General features: G+C 37.7%; 1 protein-coding gene across 1 annotated transcript in view; it reads left to right on the forward strand.

The window, feature by feature from the left end:
• Nucleotides 1-24,819, forward strand: part of REV3L (REV3-like, polymerase (DNA directed), zeta, catalytic subunit) — a 155,860-nt gene that overhangs the window by 89,001 nt on the left and 42,040 nt on the right. Inside the window, 8 exon segments of the mRNA XM_009893624.1 lie at nt 8,197-8,291; nt 8,861-8,965; nt 9,926-10,010; nt 10,096-10,248; nt 10,548-10,666; nt 13,270-13,507; nt 17,442-17,581; nt 20,533-24,697. Of these exon segments, the coding sequence (XP_009891926.1) occupies nt 8,197-8,291; nt 8,861-8,965; nt 9,926-10,010; nt 10,096-10,248; nt 10,548-10,666; nt 13,270-13,507; nt 17,442-17,581; nt 20,533-24,697 (5,100 nt within the window).

Below are 24,819 nucleotides of genomic sequence, written 5' to 3' on the forward strand. Positions count from 1 at the left end.
AAAGCACAAGGGGAGAAGACAGAGAGATGTTGTTTGAGACCACAAAATTTCTAGGGCTGCCTTGCATTGATTGGGATGTCTGTTCAGACTCATTATCCTGGGTTTTGTGTACATCGGGAATAAATTTTAGAGACAGTCCAACACATATCTGCCAAGTCCTTGCTGCAAGTGGCAGTGGACAAGTGCTCTGGTTTAACCAAGTAGTGTCAGTGATTTGGCATTTCTTGACTTTGGAGTACAGTATATCAAGTGGTTGAAATCTGATGCTGGATGCCTGGTAGATAATATGCAAAATATTATTCAAAAGTTATGTTTGTAACATTGCCAGCATTTTGGATGGGTAAATGCCAGTGGTGGTTCCTTCTTTCAAAAAACATTTGAGAACTATGCCTAAGTTTCTTGGTGACTGAACTCACTTTTCAGTACTAGATAGCACCTTGCTATTCTCCCACTTCTCCAGAACAGTATTTAGTCCAGCCATGTCCTGTCTTGCTCCTGGTAAATCTCTGCATTACTAACTTGTGGCTATAATTATTAAGCCAGGGACAGTTCTTTTTATCTAATTATAGAGTGATTCTGTTATGAAGCAGACAAATGTCCAAAACCACTAGCTCCCAGGAATCCCTGATGTTGTAATGCTTTTAGGTACGATACTTGTCAGTGTTGCCAGACTGGGACCTATAAAACCCACCTTAAAATAGGCAGTAGTCACCTGAGCCTGACAGTGCTATCCAACAGTTTTGACAAGAGGAGTTTCTCACATGAGACACGTTTGTTCTCTCTGAGGTAGCTGATAATAAATGATGAAATGCTTTCATGAGTTCCAGTGGGAAAACTTTCTGGTAAACATCAGGCTTGGAGTAATCTGCCGGTCAAGTCCACCACTTGGACACGACGTGTTAAAAGCAGAATGATTGGTAGAATGCTTTTGAGAAACACTTTGTTTTCCAAATCCTAGATTTGCTGTTGAATGCTAGTTTATGTGGAAGTGGAGAGATCTGACACATAACATTATCACACAGTCTGGCAGTTATATGATGGTACAGTTTTCTACTAGGTTTGTGGCTGTCATAATTGCTTTTCTTGCTTGTCAGGGTGTACATGTTTTTATTTAGCCATTTGATTCTTAATGACATATGTGCATTATTCAAGTCACTGGAACATCCTGCAAATAAATACATTTTTTTCTTCCATGAACAGAATATGGAAAACTATTGTGTCAAAGCTTATAGTCCTTATCAGTATAGTTGAGTGACACATTTCAGATTCTCTGTGGGGTTAATTTTTTATCCACTATCCTCAGTTTAATATCATAAATACCTGAGATGTGATCATCACAGAACTTGTTTCCCTAGGCTGTCATTAATGTTGGTGAATTGAGATACTGACTTTGATGTCCATTCTTCAAGGTTTTTTGAGAGCTTCACTCTAGCTAATTGTATGGAGTGGGCACTTTTTTAATTGTGTCCACTGTTGCTTTAATTCATTGCCTCATCTGAGGAACCAAACCTTGGTACTTTCTTTGAGCACACGTTTCATCCTACATTATTATGATTATTATGCTAGTGGATAGTGCCAAAACCTTTTTACTTTCTTCAAAAATAAGGACCATTCTGTCTATTCTCAAAATAATTTATTTGGAGCTTTTTCTGCAAAGGTAAGATGGATTTGTATTGCAGTTTTTCAGCATAGTGTGCATCTCAAGTAGTCTAGTCATGGCAGCTCAGTGTTGTGCAACCTTAACCTTGATTTATCTTGCTGCTTAGGAGAGTACACTTTTGTTCTCTTGCAGCTGGGTTGCTTCCATTCCTACGCCACCTCACTTAACCCTGCCTTTCATATATCTGTATTACAAGTTGTACCTTGTGAACAGTTCTATCTATCTTTTTTACAAAATGAAACATAGATGCTATGAAAAGCTTTGGCTGGGACTTGCTAAGTCATCTTTTCTAGCCTTGTTCTAATACAGATGTTCTCAAATCATGGTTTTGACATTACATAAAATTATCTTTTTCTTTGCAAAACTGATGCACGTGATGTGAGGCAGGTGGTTAGTCCATTGTATAGGGCAATCTGAGTCAAACAGACCACTTCTGAGTATATTCCAAGGTATAAAAACTGCTAATGCCCAGAAGTAGTTCATATTTTCAACTAGCTACAGCTAGGAGAACTGGGCATGTTCTGACTTCTTCATGCTCTCTTCTTTCCTGCTAATTGCAGCGCTGTAGCTGCTCAGGAAATATGGCTTGATCTGAAAGAGCAGGAGATACAGTTGCTTCGTATATTTTCCTGTGTTGTGCATGTTTGTTCCAGGTGAGCAAAAGCAGCAAACCTAACAGCTGATCAAGGTATTGACAGTACTCATAAAGTAGTTCTCAAAGAGCATATAATTGTGTTAAATAACTGTACTTCAGGACAGTTTGCACTCCTCCTCCTCCCTCTGACATTTTTGTTTTAATCAGCATAAATTGAAATGTTAGAAGGGCCAGTTAAAGCTGCTCTGCTTTCATATGGCCTTTGAGGTTTTTCCTGAAGTGGGAACAAATGGCTCCTTGGCCTTCGTGGCTTACCTGGATGCTGCAGAAGTTTGTAGTCCTACTGCCCTGATTCCTGCTAGTGCAAGTATCTAGCAACTCACCTTGACAAGGATGTTAAACACTAAGTAATGATCCAGTTGTATTCAGAAGACATTTTTCAAGTCTTATGAGAATCTTTCTGTATGTGTCAGTTGTCTTTATTAGACCCCACATCAGTCTTTGGAGTGTGAGGTTTTGACTGCCAGCCCTTGCCTTAATCCTGAAAACATTAATGAGAATTATGATCATAAATTCTAAATTTGTTTCAAAAAAAGGCTCTTGTTAGCTCAGTGTTTTTAATTTGAGTAATATGCCATGTCAATTGGAATACTGTAGTTTTTGACAGAAAGACTCCTTATATCTGTTTGATTTAGAGCTTGGGCAAAATGAGCTTTCCTGTTTCTAATCGCCCAAATCATTTGAATCTTGGTGAGTTGCAGACAAAGAACATGCTTCAAATTAATATGATTATGGAAAAAGACTTTAGTTACAGTGACAACTATGAGTTTGTTTTGAATTGAGCAATGTTGAATTTCATGTTATTTTTATAGGATAAATCCATATTACAATCTCTTATAAATAATAAATCTGATTATTTGGAAAGCTCTTGGCCTATTCTGTCTATGGTATTGATCAGTTCTCAAGACAAATCACTGGCCACACTCTTGATGGGGATGTGGAAAGCCAAGACACGTTTTGTTGACAAAAATGTCCTAACTAATTAAAGGGGAAAAGAATAGAAAGCTGGCTTTGTCAGAGGAAGGGTAAGTGTTTCAGTTTATGGTTTTAGTCATCAAACAAAGTCTTCAGAAATAGGTCACTAACACTAAAAATATATTTTGTCTTAAACTCTTCAAGAATTGTCTGTCTTTCTCTCTCTCTGTGTCTCCATCCTTTTTTTTTTTTTTTTTTTGGATTCTTTTTAAAGAGGAAATTAGTGAAAGTAGGAAGCTCAGAGCTTTGCGGTTGTATCTACCAAACAAGTAAAAGATAGATCTTGACCAGATTTCTGGTCATTTATGTGTGTCATTTAGCAAAAGAAAGTGTTAAAACCAGAAACTCTTCTGATATAAATGACCATTGTGTATTGTGGTCCATTTTCACTTGTTCCGAGAAACGCTTTGATTTCATGAAGGGAGCAGATGAAATTTTTGTGGCGTCCTCCCTTGTTCTTATTTCCAAGTCATTTTGCAGTTCTTTCTTATTATGTGATCAAAATGCAAGTTTCAGCTTGCCTGCAGTTCTTGTCGCCCACTGCGCAGGCAGGCGCTGTTTGAATACTTTGATGAATATGAGCGCCCAGAGTGTGTGACATGAAAATTATGCATTTTGATCATATTATGGACTTGTTTCTCAGCTGATGGTGTGACTGGGAAGGGAGAGTAGTGATGCTAATGGATTGTCCTTAAAGGGTGCGTTAAGGCATGGGCAGTCTACTTGTGCTAAAAGGCTGAGCTGCTTTGGTTTAGTTCTATCATCTGCTCACTTAATTTTCACAGTAAGTCTGAAACAGTACTGCTGACTGGAGGGATTAGTAATCATATATTAATGCATAGCATCTTACAGTCATTAATGAATTCTACATCTGTCAGACTACTTTTGGATGTTTAGAACAAAGAAATATCCTGCTCTGCCTTCTTTTGCTGTAACCAAGTGAAACATATGTTTACATACAGAGTGAAAAATACACTTACTATGTTAATGCAGCCACAAAATGTGACATCACAAATATTAAAAGTATGGCTGCCAGGAAATTATTCTGGAACATTTATTTTCTGTGCTTTTAAACTGTATGCTTTCAGAATGTTAAGTGTCAAGCAATTTCTAAAACTGACTTTCAGGATGCCTATTCTTTTTTTTCTTATCCCTTCATTAAAAATCCAGTTGCTGAGATTTCTGTTCTGTTTCTCGGTTTCATATTACGTATAAGACAGGATTTTACTTTCTAATAAAAATTCCACTATTATAATGTGATACAGGAAGAGAGCAAACAGGATTCTTGAAAGCTGAGTCTGCTGTAGAGAGGTTGAGGTTATCACAGTAAACCCTATCAGCCTTACATAGGTGAATATTTTTCTTGCCCCAGAAGTAAAGTTATACATCAGATGAGCAATTGAACTAGTAATACAAATTGAACTTTGTATTACTGTGATATATAGAAAGAGTCAATGACCAAATAACTAGATCTCCTTTCAGTCCTCTCTGTCTTTTCCCTTATAAGTGTCAGTAAATTCTAGGACTGGTTTAATTTCTGCTTACATTTCCAACACTGTTTATTCCCATCTTGTCCGGTTCTTTGCCTAAACAGTTAAGCTCACAAGCTGTAAGTTTACTGGGGTTTTTTGTCTTAAAAAAAAAAAAAAAAAAAAGAAAGAAAAAAGTAGTGGACTTTCCCAGAATTTCGCTCTTTTATGGTTAAAAGTAATTTTCTGATTTCCTTGTCAGGTCTCGGTGTTCTCTCTAACAATGCAGGAAGCTATTTCTGCATTATGCAAAATATAGTTGGTATTTCAATTGAATGATGTTATTTCTTCATAGGTGGACAAATAGATACAGGTGTAATAAAGTAGTTATAGCCTAACAATTTCAGTTTTCTCTGCATGCTGTTGTGACCTAACAGCCTTAGAAAGCAAAATACTTGTTTTCCACTGCCTTTCTTAATCTTTATGAAGTTCATGCACTGTTGTGAACCTAGTAAATAATTCTTGCTTTTGTAATCACAAATGAACGGGTTTGGTATCTTAAACTAAGTCATATGGTACATGGATATACTTCAGAAATACTAGATCTCCATTCTACTGACAGAACTGGACAACAGTCAGTAAAAGCTCATATGGTGGTATCTCTTCAGATAAGTAGCCCTCTTAATTTGTTGTGTTGTGTGTTCCTGTTCCCCCCACCACCCCTGGCTCTTTTCTTCTCAGTTTGTGGAGGAAAGGGTTGTTCTTTTCGGGGAAGCAAGGAAAGCTGAGGGCCAGCAGGAAGTGACACAGGAGAAATGTTGCACTTCTTTACAAGTACTCCTTTGTTCTGTACTTCACTTACAGCATGGACTCTGCGTGGGCTGAGTATCTCAGGAGTTCTGGTGTGATGGTAAAGCAGTAGACCACTGAAGCTACCTTGAAAGCAGCCCTTTACCTTCAGTTTGGGTTCATGCTGTTTAAAACAGTTTAATTTCTGCAGTGTGTTTGAGAGAACCACCTGGTCTTCTGCTGCTTCAAAGTCAGGAAAACTATTTTAGAGCTTTCTTGCAAGAGACAACCTCGCTAGCAGTTTTAATTAGCTCTCTACTGAGCAAATCTAAGTGCTTTGCCCATAGATAACCTTCTTAAGGAAGAGGGTGTGTCAAAACTATCTTCAGTCCTAACTTCATGTAGTCTATAGTTTTCTGATGGTCTGTACCATAGACCTCTGCAAAAGAAGTTTAGAAGTAAATATTTTTCTTTTCTAGAAAACTACAGATTGAGAATGTGATGAAGGGGTCAGTTTTGTGTTTTTTTCTTGGCATGCTATTTTATCTCTTGATAATAAATATGATTCCCTGAAGCCTTTAGAAACTCAAAATATTTTTGTGGTTGAGTTCTCTGATATTTACTGAGAAGTCATTAGATTTTTGTTCTTACATAGGATCATAGAATAGTTTGGGTTGGAAGGGACCTTTTAAAGGTATTCTAGTCCAAACCCTCCTGCAGTAAGCAGGGACATCTTCCACTAGATCAGGTTCCTCAGAGCCCCATCCAACCTGACCTTGAATGTTTCCAGGGATATGGGGTGTCTACCACTTCTCCAGGCAACCTGTTCCAGTGTTTCACCACCCTCGTCATAAAAAAAATTCTTCCTTATATCTAATCTAAATCTTCCCTCTTTTAGTTTAAAATTATTATCCCTTGTCCTATTGCAACAGGGCCTGCTGAAAACCTTGCCCCCAATGTTCTTATAAGTCCCCTTTAAGTATTGAAAGGTGATAACAAGGTCTCCCTGGAGCCTTCTCTTCTTCAGCCTGAACAACCACAACTGTCTCAGCCTGTGATCATCTTTGTGGCCCTCCTCTGGACTCGTTCCAACAGGTCTATGTCTTTCCTGTGCTGAGGGCTCCAGAGCTGGACGCAGTACTTCAGGTGATACCCCACCTGGAGTGGAGTAGAGGGGCAGAATCATCTCCCTTGACCTGCTGACCACTGTTCTTTTGATGCCACCCAGGATGCGGTTGGCTTTCTGGGCTTCAAGCATACATTGTTGGCTCATGTCCAGCTTTCCATGCACCAATACCCCCAAGTCCTTCTTGGCAGGGCAGCTCTCAATCCCTTCCTCCCCCAGCCTGTATTGATACCAAGTGTTGCCCTGACCCATGTGCAGGACCTTGCACTTGGCCCTGTTCAACCTCATGAGGTTTACATAGGCCCACCTCCTGAGCTTGTCCAGGTCCCTCTGGATGGCATTCCGTCCCTCAGGTGTCAGATGCACCACTCAGCCTGGTGTCATCTACAACAGAAGTGAAGCAGTTTAATTTTACATTTCTTTCATATTTCACATTTCTAGGTAGTTAAATACTTAATATTCAGAGGAGGTCTTGGGGATATCCAGCTTTTAATTACATCGTCTATTACCTCCTTGCGCTATAGTGGCTTCTATTCAAAGTTTATAGAGAACATTGAAAAAAATCATGAATTATATCTTACGTTCCATGCTGAGATTTTTGATGCTCTGTTTATGTCAGGGAATGTAGGAATACAAGTAGATGTTGTAAGTAAGCAATTTATTAACCTAGACAAAGGGCTCTGAAGAATAGTGTTATTTTAACCATGGGGAGCTTTGAGGAGATTGTCTACATTTCTCTAAAAATTTTCAAAGGATAAACAGACTTCCACGTAAATCTGGGAGCAGATTTCTGTTTTCTTTACTTCCTCCATGTACTCCTTAAAATTAGTTCACTGACAGTAACAGGTGGAAGTCCACTGACCTTAGCAGATCTGAAAAAGCACAGCAGGAAGATGATCGGATCATTATACAACAAGCTTGAATCTGCTTCTAGTATTTTAAGTCTTTACCAAGCCAATTATCCTTAGTTCTGCTTGTGTTTGGGATGCTAATACTCTGTTTATATTCACCAGGCTACCCGTAACTCCCCTAAATAAATAAAAAAAGTGAAAAAAAAATTCTTGCTTCTCTTCTGTTAAACTGTTTTGCATTGCTCTGAGCTGTGAATGAGAGAGAAGCATTCTTGCCACTGTGTTCACTGGCTGCAAGATCATGCAATGCAGATGGTTCTATTGGCTGAGAGTTCTATAGAATATTTCATCTTGTGTTTGAGGAGGAAAGCATTATTGTAATTGCTGTAGTATTTAGAATTGCCTACTACTTCTTTTTCTCTTCTCCCCACAAAAGAAAAAGCTAATCTCTTTAAGTTGAAGATACAAATTTCTCATCTAGATTTTAATATCTCCATTAATTTAAGGACTTGCTAGTGAGGATGGGAACTGGTTGGTAATTCTCTATTCAGGTACTCGCCCCATTCCCTCTGAAATACTGTAGATGTTGGTCCAGTTAGAAAACAGTGATGATGCATGTTTCAAAATCAGCATATTTATAAAGTTAATCTGTGGTATTTATGTTGTCACAGCTCTTTAATGTTGAAAGGTGTTGAGCCACAAAGTACCTGTGAATTGGAGGTGGATGCAGTAGCTGCTGACATTTTAAATCAACTGGATATTGAAGGTGAAGTGTTAATAACTTTCCATGTAAAATGTTTTAGGACAGGAACTATATTATTATCTTTTTTTAAGGCTCAGCTTAGTTAAGCCACAGTCCAGATTTCAGTGTTAGTGAATTGTTGATCTGCAAATGTATAAAGTTAAAAAAAAAAAAAGATTGTTGAATGGACTCTGAAAGAAAACAAGTTATAAGAATAGCCTATTGTCAGAGCAATAGAAAGAGACTTTTGTTAATGCATAACAGAAGGTTTCAGACCTATAAGGAGAATAAATGAAATGCCAACATGAATTATGCATGTGTGCATACATAAATCTATACATACATACACACACATATTTGGTGAGAAGACCAGCAAAAGCCAAAGGTCTAGATAACAAATAGGACATCTAGAAAACAAATGAAGTTATACCTTAACTTTTACTTAACACTGAATCCTGAGTAAAGCAAGGATTGCAATTAAAAAAATAACAGATTAGAATGACAGATGAAGAAGAGTGTCAGAATCTAATTTGGGGGGAAGAATGCTTCATCACATTGACAGACTTCCCTTCATGTATTATTGCATATTTCAGCCCAGATTGGCAGGAACCCTGGTTTGCAAGCTATATGGGAAGATGAAAAGCAGCGACGGAGACAGAAATGTGAATCTTCTCAGATTAAGACACCTGAGTCACAAGGTAAAAAAAAAAAAAAAAAAAAAAATTTATGCAGCTTTTCATCAAAAACTTTGAATGTGAAGCAAGCGAGAGGTAGAATGTAAATCAGTGTACCAAGTTTGAGGGCTTTTTAGATGTACTGTTTTTTCACTTCCAAGCTTACTGTTTGCCCAGTATGTGTATTCCAATTTTAAAACCAAGATACGTAACCTTGCCTAAAAACATCATGATTCAGCTAGCTGCAAAGCATTTTAGACAGAATGAATGATAATGACAGTTAAGATTGCATATTTTATTATGGAAAACGTTTAAATGTTTAAATACTGGCAAAATTAGATCTCTTATCCTGAAACTTTCTGTGGTGGTTTATGCACAAGGACAGTTCCTTTGAATTTCTGTGGAATTATAGCTAAGGTAATGTTAGATGAAAATTCTAAAAGGATAGACAAATCCTCTATTTTTATGTAAAATTCATTGCACAGGGAAGACTGTGCCCTGCAAATTAATTGCATAACGAACAGACCAGTTCTTTGCATGTTTCTTTTAAAATATGAATGATATTTGGCGAGTAAGCCAGAGGATTGTAAGAAGGAAGGAGGCAGGTTCCTGGCTAAGGCAGACTGCTTTCTGACTGGCTTTTTTTCCTGTGTTTCTGCGTAATACTATTCAGGCTACATAAACCAGACTTTTCAGATTTGGTCACCGATTGTTCTTTTCCTGGATGCTCACCTTGGTGTAATTGCAGTATGATTTGTAAATGCTGTTGATACTTGCAGTTGCAAATGAGATCAATGAGAGTATGTGAAGTATTTTTAAAGTGTTTAAATACACTTGAAAAATCAGCCCTCAAATTTGGCACTTAAAATTAGTGGACACTTCAATTTTGAGCCTAATTTCCTAATAGAATTAGTAATTTTTGTTGCTCTCTGTGTTGAGAGGTCAAAGTAAAACGGAATAACAAATATTTTTCAAATTTTAAAGACCGTGGATTTGTGCCAGCAACAGAGAGTGAAAAATTTTTTCAGAAGAGGCTTAAAGAAATCCTCAAGCAAAATGACTTCTCTGTGTAAGTGTTTAGCCATTTGCCATAAAGTATAATATTCTATGCAAACCTTAAATATGCATTTAAAAATTGGTTTTCAATTAACTAGAACGTTGTCAGGATCAGTGGACTACAGTAATGGATCAGAGGAGTTCTCTGCTGAGCTAACACTACATTCTGAGGTACTTTCTCCTGAAGCCTTTCAGTGTACACCAGCTAATATGGTAGAAGTGCATAAAGATAAAAAGATGAACAAAGGTGAGTATTTTTAATAGCATAATTGTTTAGGCATAAATATATGTCATGGTTTGGCTGTTTGTACTATCAGCAGAAGTAAGCCAAGGATGATCTGATTGTCAGTTATGAAAAAATGAAGAGTAGTTTTGCATTTATTTTCATCATTATTAGAGTAAGCTTTTTTAAAATTGCCATAGCAAATAATGGAAACATACATGACTAGTATAATCATTTTAAAGTGGCTTGCTTTGATAATGTATTGATGTCTGTGACTCTGAAGTTTTATCCTTTCTCTTTTTGTTTTTCTTTTAAAGAATCCAATAGGATGCATACTGATAAAGAAGAGAAAGCAGTTATTAACGAAGAAGCAATTTTAAACATTGTGGAGAATAGTCAGAGCTTTCAGCCTTTGTCTCAAAGGCTAAGTCAGACTACAGTTTTTAGTGAGTATGATTGGAATGTCTTTTCTTCCAAGCTGTTGTACTTTTCCAGTCTTTGTTGTGTTCACGTATGTTACCCGTCATGAAAGAAAGTTAAGTGGTTTACCTCAGGAAGTTTGTCAAGCAGATTGAGACTTCACAGGCACACACCCTACAACCACCCCCAAAAAAACCCGCTTTATATTTTCTAAAAATGTCACCAGAACAGTGTATTTGTAGAGGCTACTGCGCTTTACTGGTTCACTAAGCTTGTCCTCTTGGCAAGATCAGCTCAATGCAATCTCTTATGGGTATTACTCTTCCTTATGGTCCTAGGGTTATAACACTAAAACTATCAGAATAAAGAGGATTTTGACTGTCTATCCATTATACTCTTGCAGTTCCTGCATCTTTCTTACATTATGGTAGAGAACATGCTCATAGGCTATCTTTAGAAGGTCAGCTGTCTGGAGATACTGGAGGATAGTAGGTTGATAATCAGAGACAAGTTGCAGCAGAGCATTTCCCAAAACTTATGTATACAAAAGAATGGTTGAAGGCAAAGAAACAAGAAGTAGAACATTAAAGAGGGGGAGAACCCCCCCTCCAGCAAACAAATGGGAATGGCATGAGGGGCAAACAACAGTAAAATAACACAACAAAGGAACTTGTATGAAAAGCTACTTCAGGTAGAAGTAGTTCAAATACTCTAGAGGAGATGAAAGGCACATAGTTCATGCTATCTATATATATACATTCTTATGTAAACATAAGGTATAATGTTAATATGCCCTACAGTTGATCCTACAAGGTGCGGGGGGGAGGATCTAAAACCCATAGCCTCCATGCTTTTGATACGTATATGGTGTGAATATGTGCATTGGCAACAAGTTACAATATGGACAACAATATATATCTATGGGTAATGCAACATACGGTCTTTTCTTGCAAAGAAAGTAGGAGTGGATCAAGTGAGCTTAAGAGTACTTTTCAGTGCTGTTTTATTTTGCAGAAAGTAGGCAAGATTTTGGTTATGAAAGTTTTATAGGCAAAGATTTGGATTTATCAAGAGAACTATAAGTAAAGAAGTTATGTGGGAGCTAGCAAACATCGTCATGGATTTATCTTTTTTGGAGTGAGAAGGTTGTGCTGAGAGGGTGAGAAGTGGCTAAAATAATATATAGGGTACATCTTATGCCAATGCATTTGAATTGCTCAACCAAATAGTGTTGAAATGGTCTTTTTCCAATGGTTATGGAATCAGATGGAGATTTTATGACTCTTTATTTTTTGTCGTCTTTTTTTTTTTCTTCTTCTTCTTCTTATCATGGAGCTACTAGCTGCTGGTGTCTTGTGTGACCATGAGTAACATGCTGCGTCTCTGAGTCTCTTATGCTCTTTCACAGCATGGACTAGTCTTTACTATGCCTATGTAGAGTCATAGCATCACAGGGGCCAGGAAGCGCACTATTTCTACTGCTGCTGCTGTGAAATGCACAACAAGGTTTATATTAATGGGAAGTAAAGGTTGGAGTTTAATGATGGACCTCACGAAGGGCAAAGGAGCTAAGAACAGAAAATACAATTGAAAGTGGGTTAATTCAGAACTCTGGCAAAGGGGATGGTTTCCATTCTAAATGGTTGCATGGTGTCTTGTGAAGCCTTTGTAAAATATGGAAAATGCCTTCCTCACCAATGTTGAGACTTATTTTATATGATTCTCAGGATCATTGTAAATCATATGATATTTCCTGAGGAAGGAAAGTAGATTGTAGTTCTTCAGCCAGAGGAGGAGAGAAGTAACAAAGATGCCTGGTAGACTGGAGATCATAAATTGGTTATATGGTCAGATGAAAGGTAAGCAGGAGGAGAGCGAGAAGAAATTGTGACTTGGGAGGATGTTTAAGAAATAAAAATAAAGGCAAGTGCATGAGTTAGCGTAAGCTTGGGTCAAATAAAGGAAAATAAAAAATAAAATCTAAGGGAGGAGTGAAATTAGATAAACTTCCAGTGTTTAGAGGAACCTAGGAAGAGAATAGGTTATAGTGAAAAGAAAAGGGAGATGAAGTTAAGCATTATAGTAAAGGACAGAAGGAAAGATGAACTAGTTTGTCTAAATCAGCATCAACATTTCGTGAGATGTGGTGATTGAAATTCTTCCAAGTGATACGGAGGGAAGTGCCCAACAGAGTTAATGCAGCCATTGAAATGGTGAGAGCAAGAGAAGACAGCGATGCTTCAGAAACTGGCACTTGTGCTGAAATAAAAGGGGAGACTGAGGCTTTACTGAATGTGAGGAGGTAGTAGGAGGGTGGAGAGAGAAAAGTGCTTCCACTAAATCTACTACAATCAGAAGAGGATGGCAGAAATAAAAAAAAGGTTGTCAAGATTCTAGATAAAGAGCTAGAAAAGATAACAAATCATAAAACTTGAGAAAAATGAGATATGAAAAGAGCTTTGTTTCTGTAGCCTGCCTTGCTTTAGATGGTAACGAACTAGTAGATTTTAAAATGTTGAGGGGGTGTTTTGGGTTTGTTTGGTTGGTTTTGTTTTTTACTGGTAGATTGTAACTAGTCATTTACAAGTAGAACAAATACAGATTCTACTTGTATGGGCTTTTTCTGCAGTGGACAGTAGTGCTGATGAGGCCATGATTGATCTGTTGGCTGGATTGGAGAATGATGGATATCAGATGGGACATCACAAAACACTCTCTCATCATCGTTCTCTTGGAAGCTGTCGAAATTCTCAGAACAGCGATGATGAAGAAAATGAGCCACAGTGCGAGAAAGAAGAAATGGAACTTAGTTTGTTAATGTCCCAAAGGTGGGACAGTAGCATTGAAGAGCCTGGGCCAAAAAGAAGGTATATATGTGATTTTTCTTTTCTTAATATGTTCTATTCTGCTAGATCATTCCTCCCTCCCACCCTGTTCTCAAGTGTGCTATGAGCCCAGTGAGCTGTAGAGAGGTCTCTGTTGACAGCATTGGAAAAATCTATGCAGATCTTGGGATAGGATGCAGTTGTTCAGATGGTGCTGTGAATTGTCAGTTTTATATGGAAATAAAGATTAAATGTTTAGGTTTGGCTAGACCTAAGCTTCTAGTTTGCTGTTTGAGGAAAAAATGAGTAGGTTTTTTGTCCTACAAGTCCAAATGCAAAAAAACTTTAGTTGTAACCTCCTTTTAAGGTCACACCTTGGATGTAGTACAGATGTTAACATCGATCTTGTACAACACATGTGCCTGCAACTTTTACTGAAGTGAATATTTAAGAAGTATTCTTATGAAGACTGACCCAGAAGACAGAAAAACACCCATTTGTTCCTGTGGTCAAAGCTTAAATCAAAACATGAATGTTGCTCACTCTGCTGGACTGCTAAAGGTCAGCAGCTTGACTATTTTTAAGGCCAAGGTTCTTGGAACACCTTCTCAGGTTGTAATGACCTTTTGTACAGTCTGCACTGACAGGCATTGAAAGAAGCTAGATCTAGTTTCTCTTCACCCCTGCTTTGGACAGACCTTCTGGTATTTATAATTCTGTTTGAAAGATGAGAGACTTCACAGGCATAATGTTGTGATATTTGTTTGGGGTTTTTTTACATCAGAAATCATAATTTTACTATGATTCAGAGAGCAAGAGAGGCGTAGAAATGTTTAATCTTTTATTTCCTGAAGACATACAGAAAAGTTGTAACAGTATCAGAAGTTAGATCATTAGTCTCCTAGTTCTAGAGATAATTCATCTCTAAAGCTACTTTTCCTATTTGACCTTTGATTTTCTTTGGTTTTTTTCCCCACACAGTAGTCTGGAAAGTTGGAATTTCCATCTAAAACACTTAACTTTAATCTTCAGTTTAGTTGTAGTTTCTGTGTAAAACCAGCCTATATCTTCCAGAATTTATTAGCTCAGGTCTGTATGGGCACGACTGTACAACTTCTGGAGTCAGGTAGGATCCTGAAGCAATTAACTGCTTTTATGGAATAAAGAATCCTATTTAAAAACTAATCAGACTTGATGAGCTGGCTCATGCTCATAGCTGCCTACATCTTAATCACAGACAGAAAGCACTAGGGAGAATGTGCATACCAGGTGCTTCCACAGGGAGTCAGCTGCTGTTCAGAGGGAATTACAAGGTTGGTTTGTGATCTCTGCAGAATTTGGACTGACTTCAGAACAGAGCATGGGTATCTCTGCCCCGTGCATGATTCTTCTTATGCATAAAGAGCCAGTTTAAGTCTGACAATGGATCTAATCTTATTCTGCTCAGGCTCTTTCTATCTGTACTGCTTCCTAATGCATCCTACCGTATCCATACTATCACTTTTCTGTTATTGAGTATTCACCAATCATCTGTTCCCTCAGAAAATATATTGAGATAATGAGGAGTAACAATACCCTACTGACTGAATTAAATGGTTTGGGTTTGATTTGTGCTGAACTGGAGAAAAAAGCCCATCAAGACCTGGACTGGTTTATCATGCTGTGTTACACAGATTTTCCAGAAATCTAAACTGATGGGCTTGAATGCAGAGAGATCCAAGTTATTATCTGCAGAAGTTGTCTCTGGCGTGACTGAGTTTACTAAAGATTTGCTTCATGCACAGGATTATAGTGTAATTCAGGTTGGAAGAAACATCTAAATGCTATGTAGTCCGGTGCCCTGGTGAAAACAACTTTGGGTAGATCAGTTACTTGAACCTTGACCAGCCAAGGCCCTGAGCATCTCCAAAGACAGAGGTTGCATAGCCTATATGGGCAACATGTTCCTGTGTTCGAACACCCTCATAATGAAGAATGTTTTCCTGTACATAACGTTCTCTGAGGCAGCCCTGTGCTCATTGCCCTTTTCATATCACCACGTACCTCTGAATCTGGTTTCATCTTTATACCCACTCATCGGATACTTTACAAGTGCAAAAAGATCTCCTCTTAGTTTTTTCTCAACACTGAATAAATCCTGTTCCCTTACTCTCTCCTTATGCGTCATGTGTGCCAGCCACCAGTCTCACCGGTGCTCCTCAGCTGGATTTGCTCCAGTTTGTCAGTGTCTGTCTTGCAGTGGGATGCCCAAAACTGGGCACAATACTCCATATGCAGCCTCACAACTACTGAAACTGGCTACAGTCTCACAGTCACAGTCCAAGATGCAGCTGGGCTTCCTTGCTACAAAGGCACACTGCACACTCTCATGTTCAGCTAGTTGAACCAGGGCTTTTGCATCCTTTTCCACAAAGCCACTTCGTAGCCAGCTCTCTCCCTGCCTATAGCTGTGCATGGGGTTATTTCATCCCATTTGTGCGATGTTTGGGTTTGTCTTTTTCGAAGTCCCTGAGGTTCCTGTCAGCTCATTCTCCAGTCTATTGAGATCCCTCGGAATAGCAACCCTTCTCTCCAGAGTGTTGATTGCTCTCCCCAGTTTGATACTCATTTGCATATCGAGATGAATGTCTTTGCACTGTACTTCTGTGTTTTGGAAATACAGATGAGGGACATCTAAGTTCACTTAGATCGTGGCCACTGTATACCTAGCTGTGCTTGTTAGTTATGTCTCTCTTCCAAATCATGCTGCGTCAAGACTTGAGATAGTCTGGAAATGATATAGCCATATTTGAGCCCATTGTTCCTGAACTAATAAACATGGCTTGATCTAAGTTGGCTCAGTGCTGACCACATTCAGATATCTGTGGGCTTATGATACATACAATTCGTGCTCTGGTCAAACTCCACAGATAGAGTTCTTCAAAAGTAGATGGTATTTAGTTATTCTGGGTTTTCTTTCCTGTGACTTCAAAACCTTTGTATTTATACCTTTTAAGGTACTACACAATAATGTTTTGAATATATCAAGCTACTAGGATAGATTATTATCATCTTAAAAACAACAAACAAAAAACAAAACCACTCCCCCCGCCAAACCTTAGTTCCTTAATATTTATCTGGATTTCTCTCTTGTAGCCACAGAATAGATTATTTCTATGAAGAATTATGTCCAGCTCATGCTTTATTTTACAGAAGAAGAAATCAAATCCTGAAGTGCTTCTGGAGTTGTAATATACCAGGGAGTTTGTTTTGGGTTTTTTTCTATAGATTCTTTTTCTCCCCGCACCCCCCTCCACCCCCCCCGTATAAAGCCATGCCAACTTAAAAACCTGAAAAATTCATAGAAGCTTTTCTTTGTAGATGTACTCCCCCCCAGCAGATTTATGACTGTAAAAATGACAGTGTAAAAGCAGCTTAAGTATTAGCAACAGCAACTTCAGAATGTTCAGGGAGGGATGGAAACAAACATTGTTTTGGTGTTTGTGCTTTAGTTAAGCCTGCCAGGAGAGAGAATTGTTATAATACAGTAAAGATTCCTCTCTTTTTTTTTTTTTTTTAAAAAAAAAAAAAAAGGAAGGAGGAAACATCTGTTTGCTAAGAGCTAAACTGAAATAATTTTGCGTGGTTGGTTTAGTCTTCAAATTTCAAGGACTTTTAAGCAATGAAATTAAATTTCAGTAAAATTGAAATAAAAGTAGGCATCTAAATGTCTTCTCTCTAACTTAAGCTAGTGAATCCTGCTAGTTTTGTCTGTAGTTTTTAAATGGTTTGCTACCACTGATGCCTCTTAAAATAGTAACATTGAATAATATTTTGAGTTTCTCAGTGAGAAATGTAACAATTTTTTGTTTTCCTTTGCTCCCCTAAATTACACAACCACATAGCACCACACCCCTTTGATTTTGAGATTCCCTGTGGCTATTGGTATTTTCTAAGAGAAGTACTGTGCATTAATTAGTTCCTTCATTTTCTCTAGGTCAGCTGGCAAAAGTACGCATCAAAGTTCAACAGAAGAGGATTCATCTTCAGAGGAAGAAATGGAGTGGAGTGGTAACAATATGCTCCTAACTAATCTCTCTATACCTCAGTTAGATGGGACTGCAGATGAAAACGGTGGTAAGTAAAGAGGAAAAACAGCTTTGGAAGTTGAGTTATTACCTGGGTCATAGTTTGTTTTCAGATCAATTTTCTAATTCTCGAAAGTGCTAACCATTTTCAGTGCTTGCTTCAATTGGATGGAAATGCTCTCTATGGATTGCAGAAGCAGGCCCTTAACATCTTCCTTATAAGCCAACAATATTTTAATCTCAATGCCCTCAACGAATTATCAGAATCTGCTTTTCGTATTGTATTAATGATCAAAAAAAGGACATTGTTTTATTAGTTTAATGGAAAAGATAGTTACCTTGTTGCAAAGGTGTTTTTCTGTTACTAACGATCTGTTACGCAAATACGGTGTTAAAATTAATGATTCTGTAGGATCATTTATCCTGCTAGGATTTCATGTAAATAGTCGATGTATTATTGTGTGAATTTAGATGGTTCTTCGCTTTGCAAGTATTTGCCACACATACTAAAATACAGTGAGCCTTTGTTTCAGCCTATGTTTCATTCAGCAGCCTGCATGATACATCTTGGGATTGCCTGAGTTAAAACTATGCAGTAGCAAAGCTGGTGCAAAAGAAACTGCCTTTCAAAACCTATAAAAAATTAAATTAATCTGTAGAGATATCTCTTGCCATCTCTTTATAACCTGCTGTCTTTGATCAAATAACCTTAGTTAATACAATGCATGCTTTGAGGTTAGGCAAATATATAAATATTATTATTTGTTTCATTAGACAATCTATATATTTTCGCATTTATAAAATTCTGTTGAGCAAAACAATCTAAAATGTATGAATCTTGGGAAAAACACATATCACTATCCAGGTTATTCTCATGATTAGGTTCACTTTTCTTTGTGGTCTAATCAACAGTAATTGTTCTTCTTTGTTTAGAAATGTTGTATTAGTCATATTTCATTGCCTTTGAAATTTGTGGTTAACATCACTTCGTGCAGAAGCTTCTTTCTTAATCCGTAGTACAAACTGTTAATGCAAAATCTTGTTTCTGCTCATGTACGTACCTAATTTCCTATTTACTGCATTTGCTCTTTTGGACTGGAATGTAATCCTTTACAAAATTTCTGTATTGGTTTCTCGCTTGAAGCTATTTGACAAAAATAAGAAATATCATCTATTACTACATAAAATACATGTGTCTTAATATATCTATTAGCAATTCTGTATTAGAGAAAGTGAGCTATATGATCTTATTACATAGACAACCACAGCTATTCTTTTGTGTTCACTGTTCAAAGCAAATTTGCGTTTTCCTTTGCTTTTATAGGTATAATGGTAGGGTTAATACGTGATTTGGTGTGCTACTAAAATGATTTGGTTTTGCAAAATATACAATTATAATTTCCCTATTTGCAGTACTTTGAAATCTAATGTAAAAAGGGGTGCTTCTGGCTAATGATACTGTATCTTAAATCATTGTTTGAATTTTAGAATATTTTAACTATATGAGATCACATGCAGAAGAAGAATGGCACCTTAGAATGAGTTTATTACTGTGAACTTTTACATCAACTTCTTATAATAGGAGATACAGTGAATTAAAGACAGATCTCGGTCCAGTTCCTCTAAATTAGAAAATGCTTATCCACACATGAATCTGGGTCCATAACATCTGACTGACTGACAAGTACTTTTGCAATTTTTATATCTGAATAGTAAGGTATCTTCCAAGTGTTCGTTGACACTTCACCCCATTTTCTTTGTTTTCAGTTAATCATCCTCATTCTTTGTGTCGACTCCTACCCTCAAAGAATCATAGGCAGCATCTCCCAGCTGTGTTTCACAGCTCAGGGACTGTGCATGCATTAGAAAATGTTATTAGAAACAGATTGAGACTTCCTTTTATTTTTCTCACCCGGCAACATATAAATTGCTAAGCAGAAGGCAGCATGAGTCTAAGATAATCCCCAAATTGGTTGAGATTTAACAGCAAAGGCCCAAAGGATCCCCTGTCTAGTATGACAGCGTGCAGCGTGTGCTTCCAGGTCATACAGCATGTTTCATAACTCCTGTCACCCTTCAACATTTCAGCTAAAGTTGTGGACACATGAACAAAATGCTGCATGCCAGGAGCTCTGTGGTAACTGCCTCTTTGCAGAGGAATAAACTCCTTCAAATTACTTGATGTTCATTGTGGTTATGAACAAGCACACAGCTGCTGAAAACCAGTTGTTAATTTGTTACTTACCACCTGCCTGTCCACACTTACTCTGCAGTAAATGTGGTGAAAGTATCAGTGAAAGAGAAATTCTCAGGTATCATGTAATAAGTCTGCACAGAGCAGTTACTGCAGCACATGCTGGTCACAGATCTGTGTGGGAATGTTAATGCATGAATATGAATTCATCATATAACTAAACAGTGCAAGCACCTTGCATAAACACTTGAATGGGTGGCAAATTGCTCTGCTTTATAAAAGTGCAGCAAACCTCCCTATGCTTAGTGCACAGGACAGTTAATACAAAGCCTTTGCCATGTTGTAAGATAGTACTTTAGCTTTATGTGCAATGACTTTTCTATATGGCGAAATTCATCTAAATAAGTTCTTTGTTTTTCAGAGCCAATGAGTATGCATACTTCTCAGGGACAAGCTTTTCTAGAAATTAATCTGGTTATATTTAGTTATCTGAAAGTGATTTTTTTTAGAAGCCTTCTTTCAGAAAATGAGCATGAAATCTTTGGCAATTGTATGCAAGCGTACCATTTAGGAGTAGCTGACAACAGCTGAGACACAAATGTACTGACAACATGATTTTGATAAGGCAACTCATGTACTCAGGGTCTGTAGTTGTCATGATCATAAATGCAATGTGATTTAGAAGAAGTTTGTTTCTTCTTTGGATGGGAGGGCTTTTGGGAAAATGTCTTGAAAGTAGTTAATACCTTAAGTTTTGGTGTTTTTTATAGGAAAACTAGAGTAAAATTGCTTGTCTTCTATTTCAGACAATCCTTTGAATAATGAAAGTTCTCGAACTCACTCCTCTGTCATTGCAACAAGCAAAATGTCTGTAAAGACCTCAATCTTTCACAAAGATGCTGCTACGCTAGAACCCCCATCTTCTGCTAAAATTACTTTTCAGTGTAAACACACAAGTGCCCTTTCTAACCATGTTTTGAATAATGAAGATTTAGTAGAAGACCTCTCACAACCAAACACAGAAACAAGACCTGAACTTTCAGTCCATTCTCTTACAAAAGAAAGCACTTACTCAGCAAAGTACCCAGCTCCATTCAGCAATAGTACCCATGCAGAAAACTCTCACAAAGAAAGTAACAAGAAAGATACTTTCCCAGTTCCTTCATGTGAAAATAATATTTTTGAGTATGAAGATGATATTTCATCAGTGAGCAGACAGATACCAAGTAGGAAGTATACTAGTATCAGAAAGGCTGAAAAGGATGTCTCTTTTATGCATGTGGGCCGCCACATTGGTGACAGCATGTTGAATAAAAACTTATTTAACTTTTCCGATTTGAGCCACTCCAAAGGTAAAATGTCCTCTGAAGTAAACGAAAAGTCCAGCAGCGCAAGTATAAATAGTTTTTTTCCAGCAACAGTTACAGAAAATTGTGAATTGGTGTCTTGTTCAGGAGGCAGTCGAACTGTGGTACATTCACTTGAAAATAACACTGATGAAGGTGGCCTTAATAAGCTTAAAATTAGATATGAAGAATTTCAAGAGCATAAGGCAGAAAAGCCAAGCCTCAGTCAACAAGCAGCACATTATATGTTCTTTCCTAGTGTTGTTCTTTCTAATTGTCTCAGTCGACCACAGAAGTTAGCTCCCGTGACATATAAATTACAGCAAGGCAACAAACAGTCCAGGTTGAAGCTGAATAAAAAGAAACATAGTTTTATCAATCATCACCAGCCTGCAAGTGTAAATGATGTTGCATCAGTGAAGGAAAGCTGCTATACACAAGGTAATGCTTGTAGTAACATTCCTGATAAGGATAGTGCTTTACCTAGTGACTTAGTTCAAGTTCCTCTTGAGGCTTTTGAAAACAAAATGCCTACAAGTACTGCTAATTATACTGACTGCCAGTTTGCAGATGGATCTCTTGAAACTGAGCAGTCATTTGGATTATGTGGGAATAAATACACGCTCCGAACGAAACGGAAGGTAAATTATGAAACTGAAGACAGTGAATCAAGCTTTGTCGCACACAACTCAAAAATTAATCTACCTCAACCGATAGAAAGTGTTGAAAGTTTGGATGGGTCTCAGAAGTCTCGAAAGCGTAGAAAACTTTCTAAAAAATTGCCACCTGTTATTATTAAATATATTATCATCAATAGATTTAGAGGGAGAAAAAATATGCTTGTTAAACTAGGGAAAGTAGATTCTAGTGAGGAAAGAGTAGTACTCACAGAGGAAAAGATGAACTTATATAAAAAGCTTGCACCTTTAAAGGACTTTTGGCCAAAAGTTCCTGACTCTCCTGCAACCAAATATCCTATTTATCCACTAACACCAAAGAAAAGTCACAAAAGGAAAGCAAAACATAAGTCAACCAAGAAAAAAGCTGGAAAACCACAAAGAACAGGCAGTAAAAATATTAAAAGAACTTTATCTTTCAGAAGAAGGACTCATACAATTCTTTCTCCTCCTTCGCCATCCTACAATGCTGAAGCTGAAGACTGTGACTATAACTATAGTGATGTTATGTCTAAGTTAGGTTTTCTTTCAGAGAGAAGCACAAGCCCAGTAAACACATCTCCACCTCGTTGCTGGTCTCCCACTGATCCAAAAGCAGAAGAAATTTTGACCAACCTGGACAGAGAAGCTTTATTTAGTAGGGGGCCCAATATGTACAACAGCAAGACTCTTAATTCTAGCGTAGGAAAAAATAGTCGAGCAAAAACTCAGGTTAAGAAATGTAAAAAGAAATTTGCTAGCCCCACTGTATCTACCAAGAAAAAGAAAAAGATTAATCAGGCTGATAAAACAGCAGATGATGGAAAGAAGAAACCTAGAACAAAACAAAGACAAAAAACAGCTGAAAAAGCATCCTCAAGAAAATGCGTTGTATTAAAAGATGAAAAAGGAAGTATTCACTCTACTGCAGAAGTGAAATTTATGCTGAAACATCAAGATCTGCCTGAGATTTCTTACAACTCTGTCAAGTCACAACCACTTCATAACTGGAAAGACAGTTCTCTTCCTTGATCAGCAGCTGATGCACAAGGTAATTCATCAGGCTGTTTTCATTCATTGATGGAAATTGATAAGCCTGTAGATGCACAGTGTTTACCTGCTCCACGAGAAGACCCTCATGCATCTCTTGCATCTACTCCTGTGGCATCTGAAAGGGAAGTACCAAAAATGAGCTCTCAAAGGCCCAGGACTCAAAGTGCTATATTTAGAATGAAGGATTCTGCTCTCATTCAAGACATATTTGATGCATCTAATAACTCAACTCAGGTAACACCGAATGCCCGCATCTCTAAAGATAAGATTTCTGCAAAAACAGAAGAGATAAAAAATTTGCAAAACAGATATTTACCACCAGCTGGGAAATTAAATAAAGCTTGTGACTCTTTGGACACAGTGAAGATGGATCAGTTACATGCCACTAACTATGTGCATTGTAAAGACAATAATCAACAGCAGATTTTTTGTTTACCAGAGGCATCTAAGCATTCTGATCCTTCTTCTTCTGTTCTTAAGTCATCTGAGGAGAGCCCTGGGCCACTTCAGTTGCCTAAGAACTGTTTTGTAACATCTTTGAAGACTCCAGTGAAACAGTTAAATTGGGATCAAAACCAGAGAGGATTTATTTTGGATATGTCACACTTTAAACCTGAACCAGTAAAACAAAGGTCTCAGTCAGAAACAACCATGCAACAAAAACCCATCTCCCAGTATAAAAATAGGACTATAGTGGCCCCATCAGCATTCAGTGAAGGACAGTCTGGCCTAGCTGTTTTGAAAGAGTTACTCCAGAAGAGACAGCAGAAAGCTCTGAGTGCAAATGTTACACAGGAACCATTACCGGCTAAAACGCAGCTAAGCAGGAATATACCATGCCCTCTTGAACAGAATAAAGCAATCAAAAGGTCACGGTCAGTCGCATCGCCAAAAAAATCTCGTGCTCCCAGGAATACAAAACCTAGAGAAAAAACACCAAAACTTTCAAAAATGGAGTCTTTAAGCCAGCAGATCACTAGTCGCATTGATCACGCTGTGTCTGATGACAGCCCCGGGTTTTTTTCAGACCCTGGTTTTGAAAGCTGCTACTCACTTGAAGACAGCTTGTCTCCAGACCACAATTACAACTTTGATATTAATACTATAGGGCAAACTGGATTTTGCAGTTTTTATTCGGCAAGCCAGTTTGTCCCAGCAGATCAAAATTTGCCCCAGAAATTCTTGAGTGATGCAGTTCAAGATCTTGGTTCTGGACAAACAACAGAAAATGACTTTCTGTGTCGTAATGACCAAAAACCTGAGGAGGAAAAGCAGCGTTCTTCAAGCACAAGTAAATGGATACGGTCTGGTTCCCTGAGCCCTGAGCTTTTTGATAAAACCTCACTGGATAATAATGAGAACCACTGCCATAGCCAATGGAGGAAAAATGTTCATTCTTCAACTTCTAGATCTAGTTCTGTTGATACCTCTTGTACGCAAGAGACTGAGGTCTGTTTAAATGAAAAATTCAAATTGAATAGAAATACAGTAAATAAAGAGAGATTTCTTAACCTTCCTCAGCCAACCAGCTCAGATTGGATTCAAAGCCACATTAGAAAAGAAACCACTTTTGAACCTTGTCAACCACTTGATTCAGTTAATACCTCTTTTACATCCATATTGTCTTCTCCTGATGGTGAACTTATAGATGCAGCTTCTGAGGATTTAGAATTATATGTTTCAAGAAACAATGAGGCATTAACTCCAACTCCAGATAGTTCACCAAGATCAACCAGTTCTCCCTCACAGTCCAAGAATGGAAGTTTTACACCTCGTACTGCTCACATTCTTAAGCCTCTCATGTCCCCACCTAGTCGTGAAGAAATCATGGCAACTTTGCTGGATCATGATCTTGCAGAAACAATTTATCAGGAACCATTTTGCAGCAATCCTTCAGATGCTCCAGAAAAGCCAAGGTACTGTGTTAAATGCATTTCTGTCCACATATGTTTGTGATTATATTAAACTTTAACTTATTCCTGTAAACAATTTTATGCTGTTATGTGGCACAGATTCATGAAAGTTTCCGTCTGATATA

This window comes from Charadrius vociferus, unplaced genomic scaffold (genome assembly GCF_000708025.1).
Source record: "Charadrius vociferus isolate BGI_N301 unplaced genomic scaffold, ASM70802v2 scaffold359, whole genome shotgun sequence".
In the NCBI taxonomy this organism is placed as follows: Eukaryota; Metazoa; Chordata; class Aves; order Charadriiformes; family Charadriidae; genus Charadrius; species Charadrius vociferus.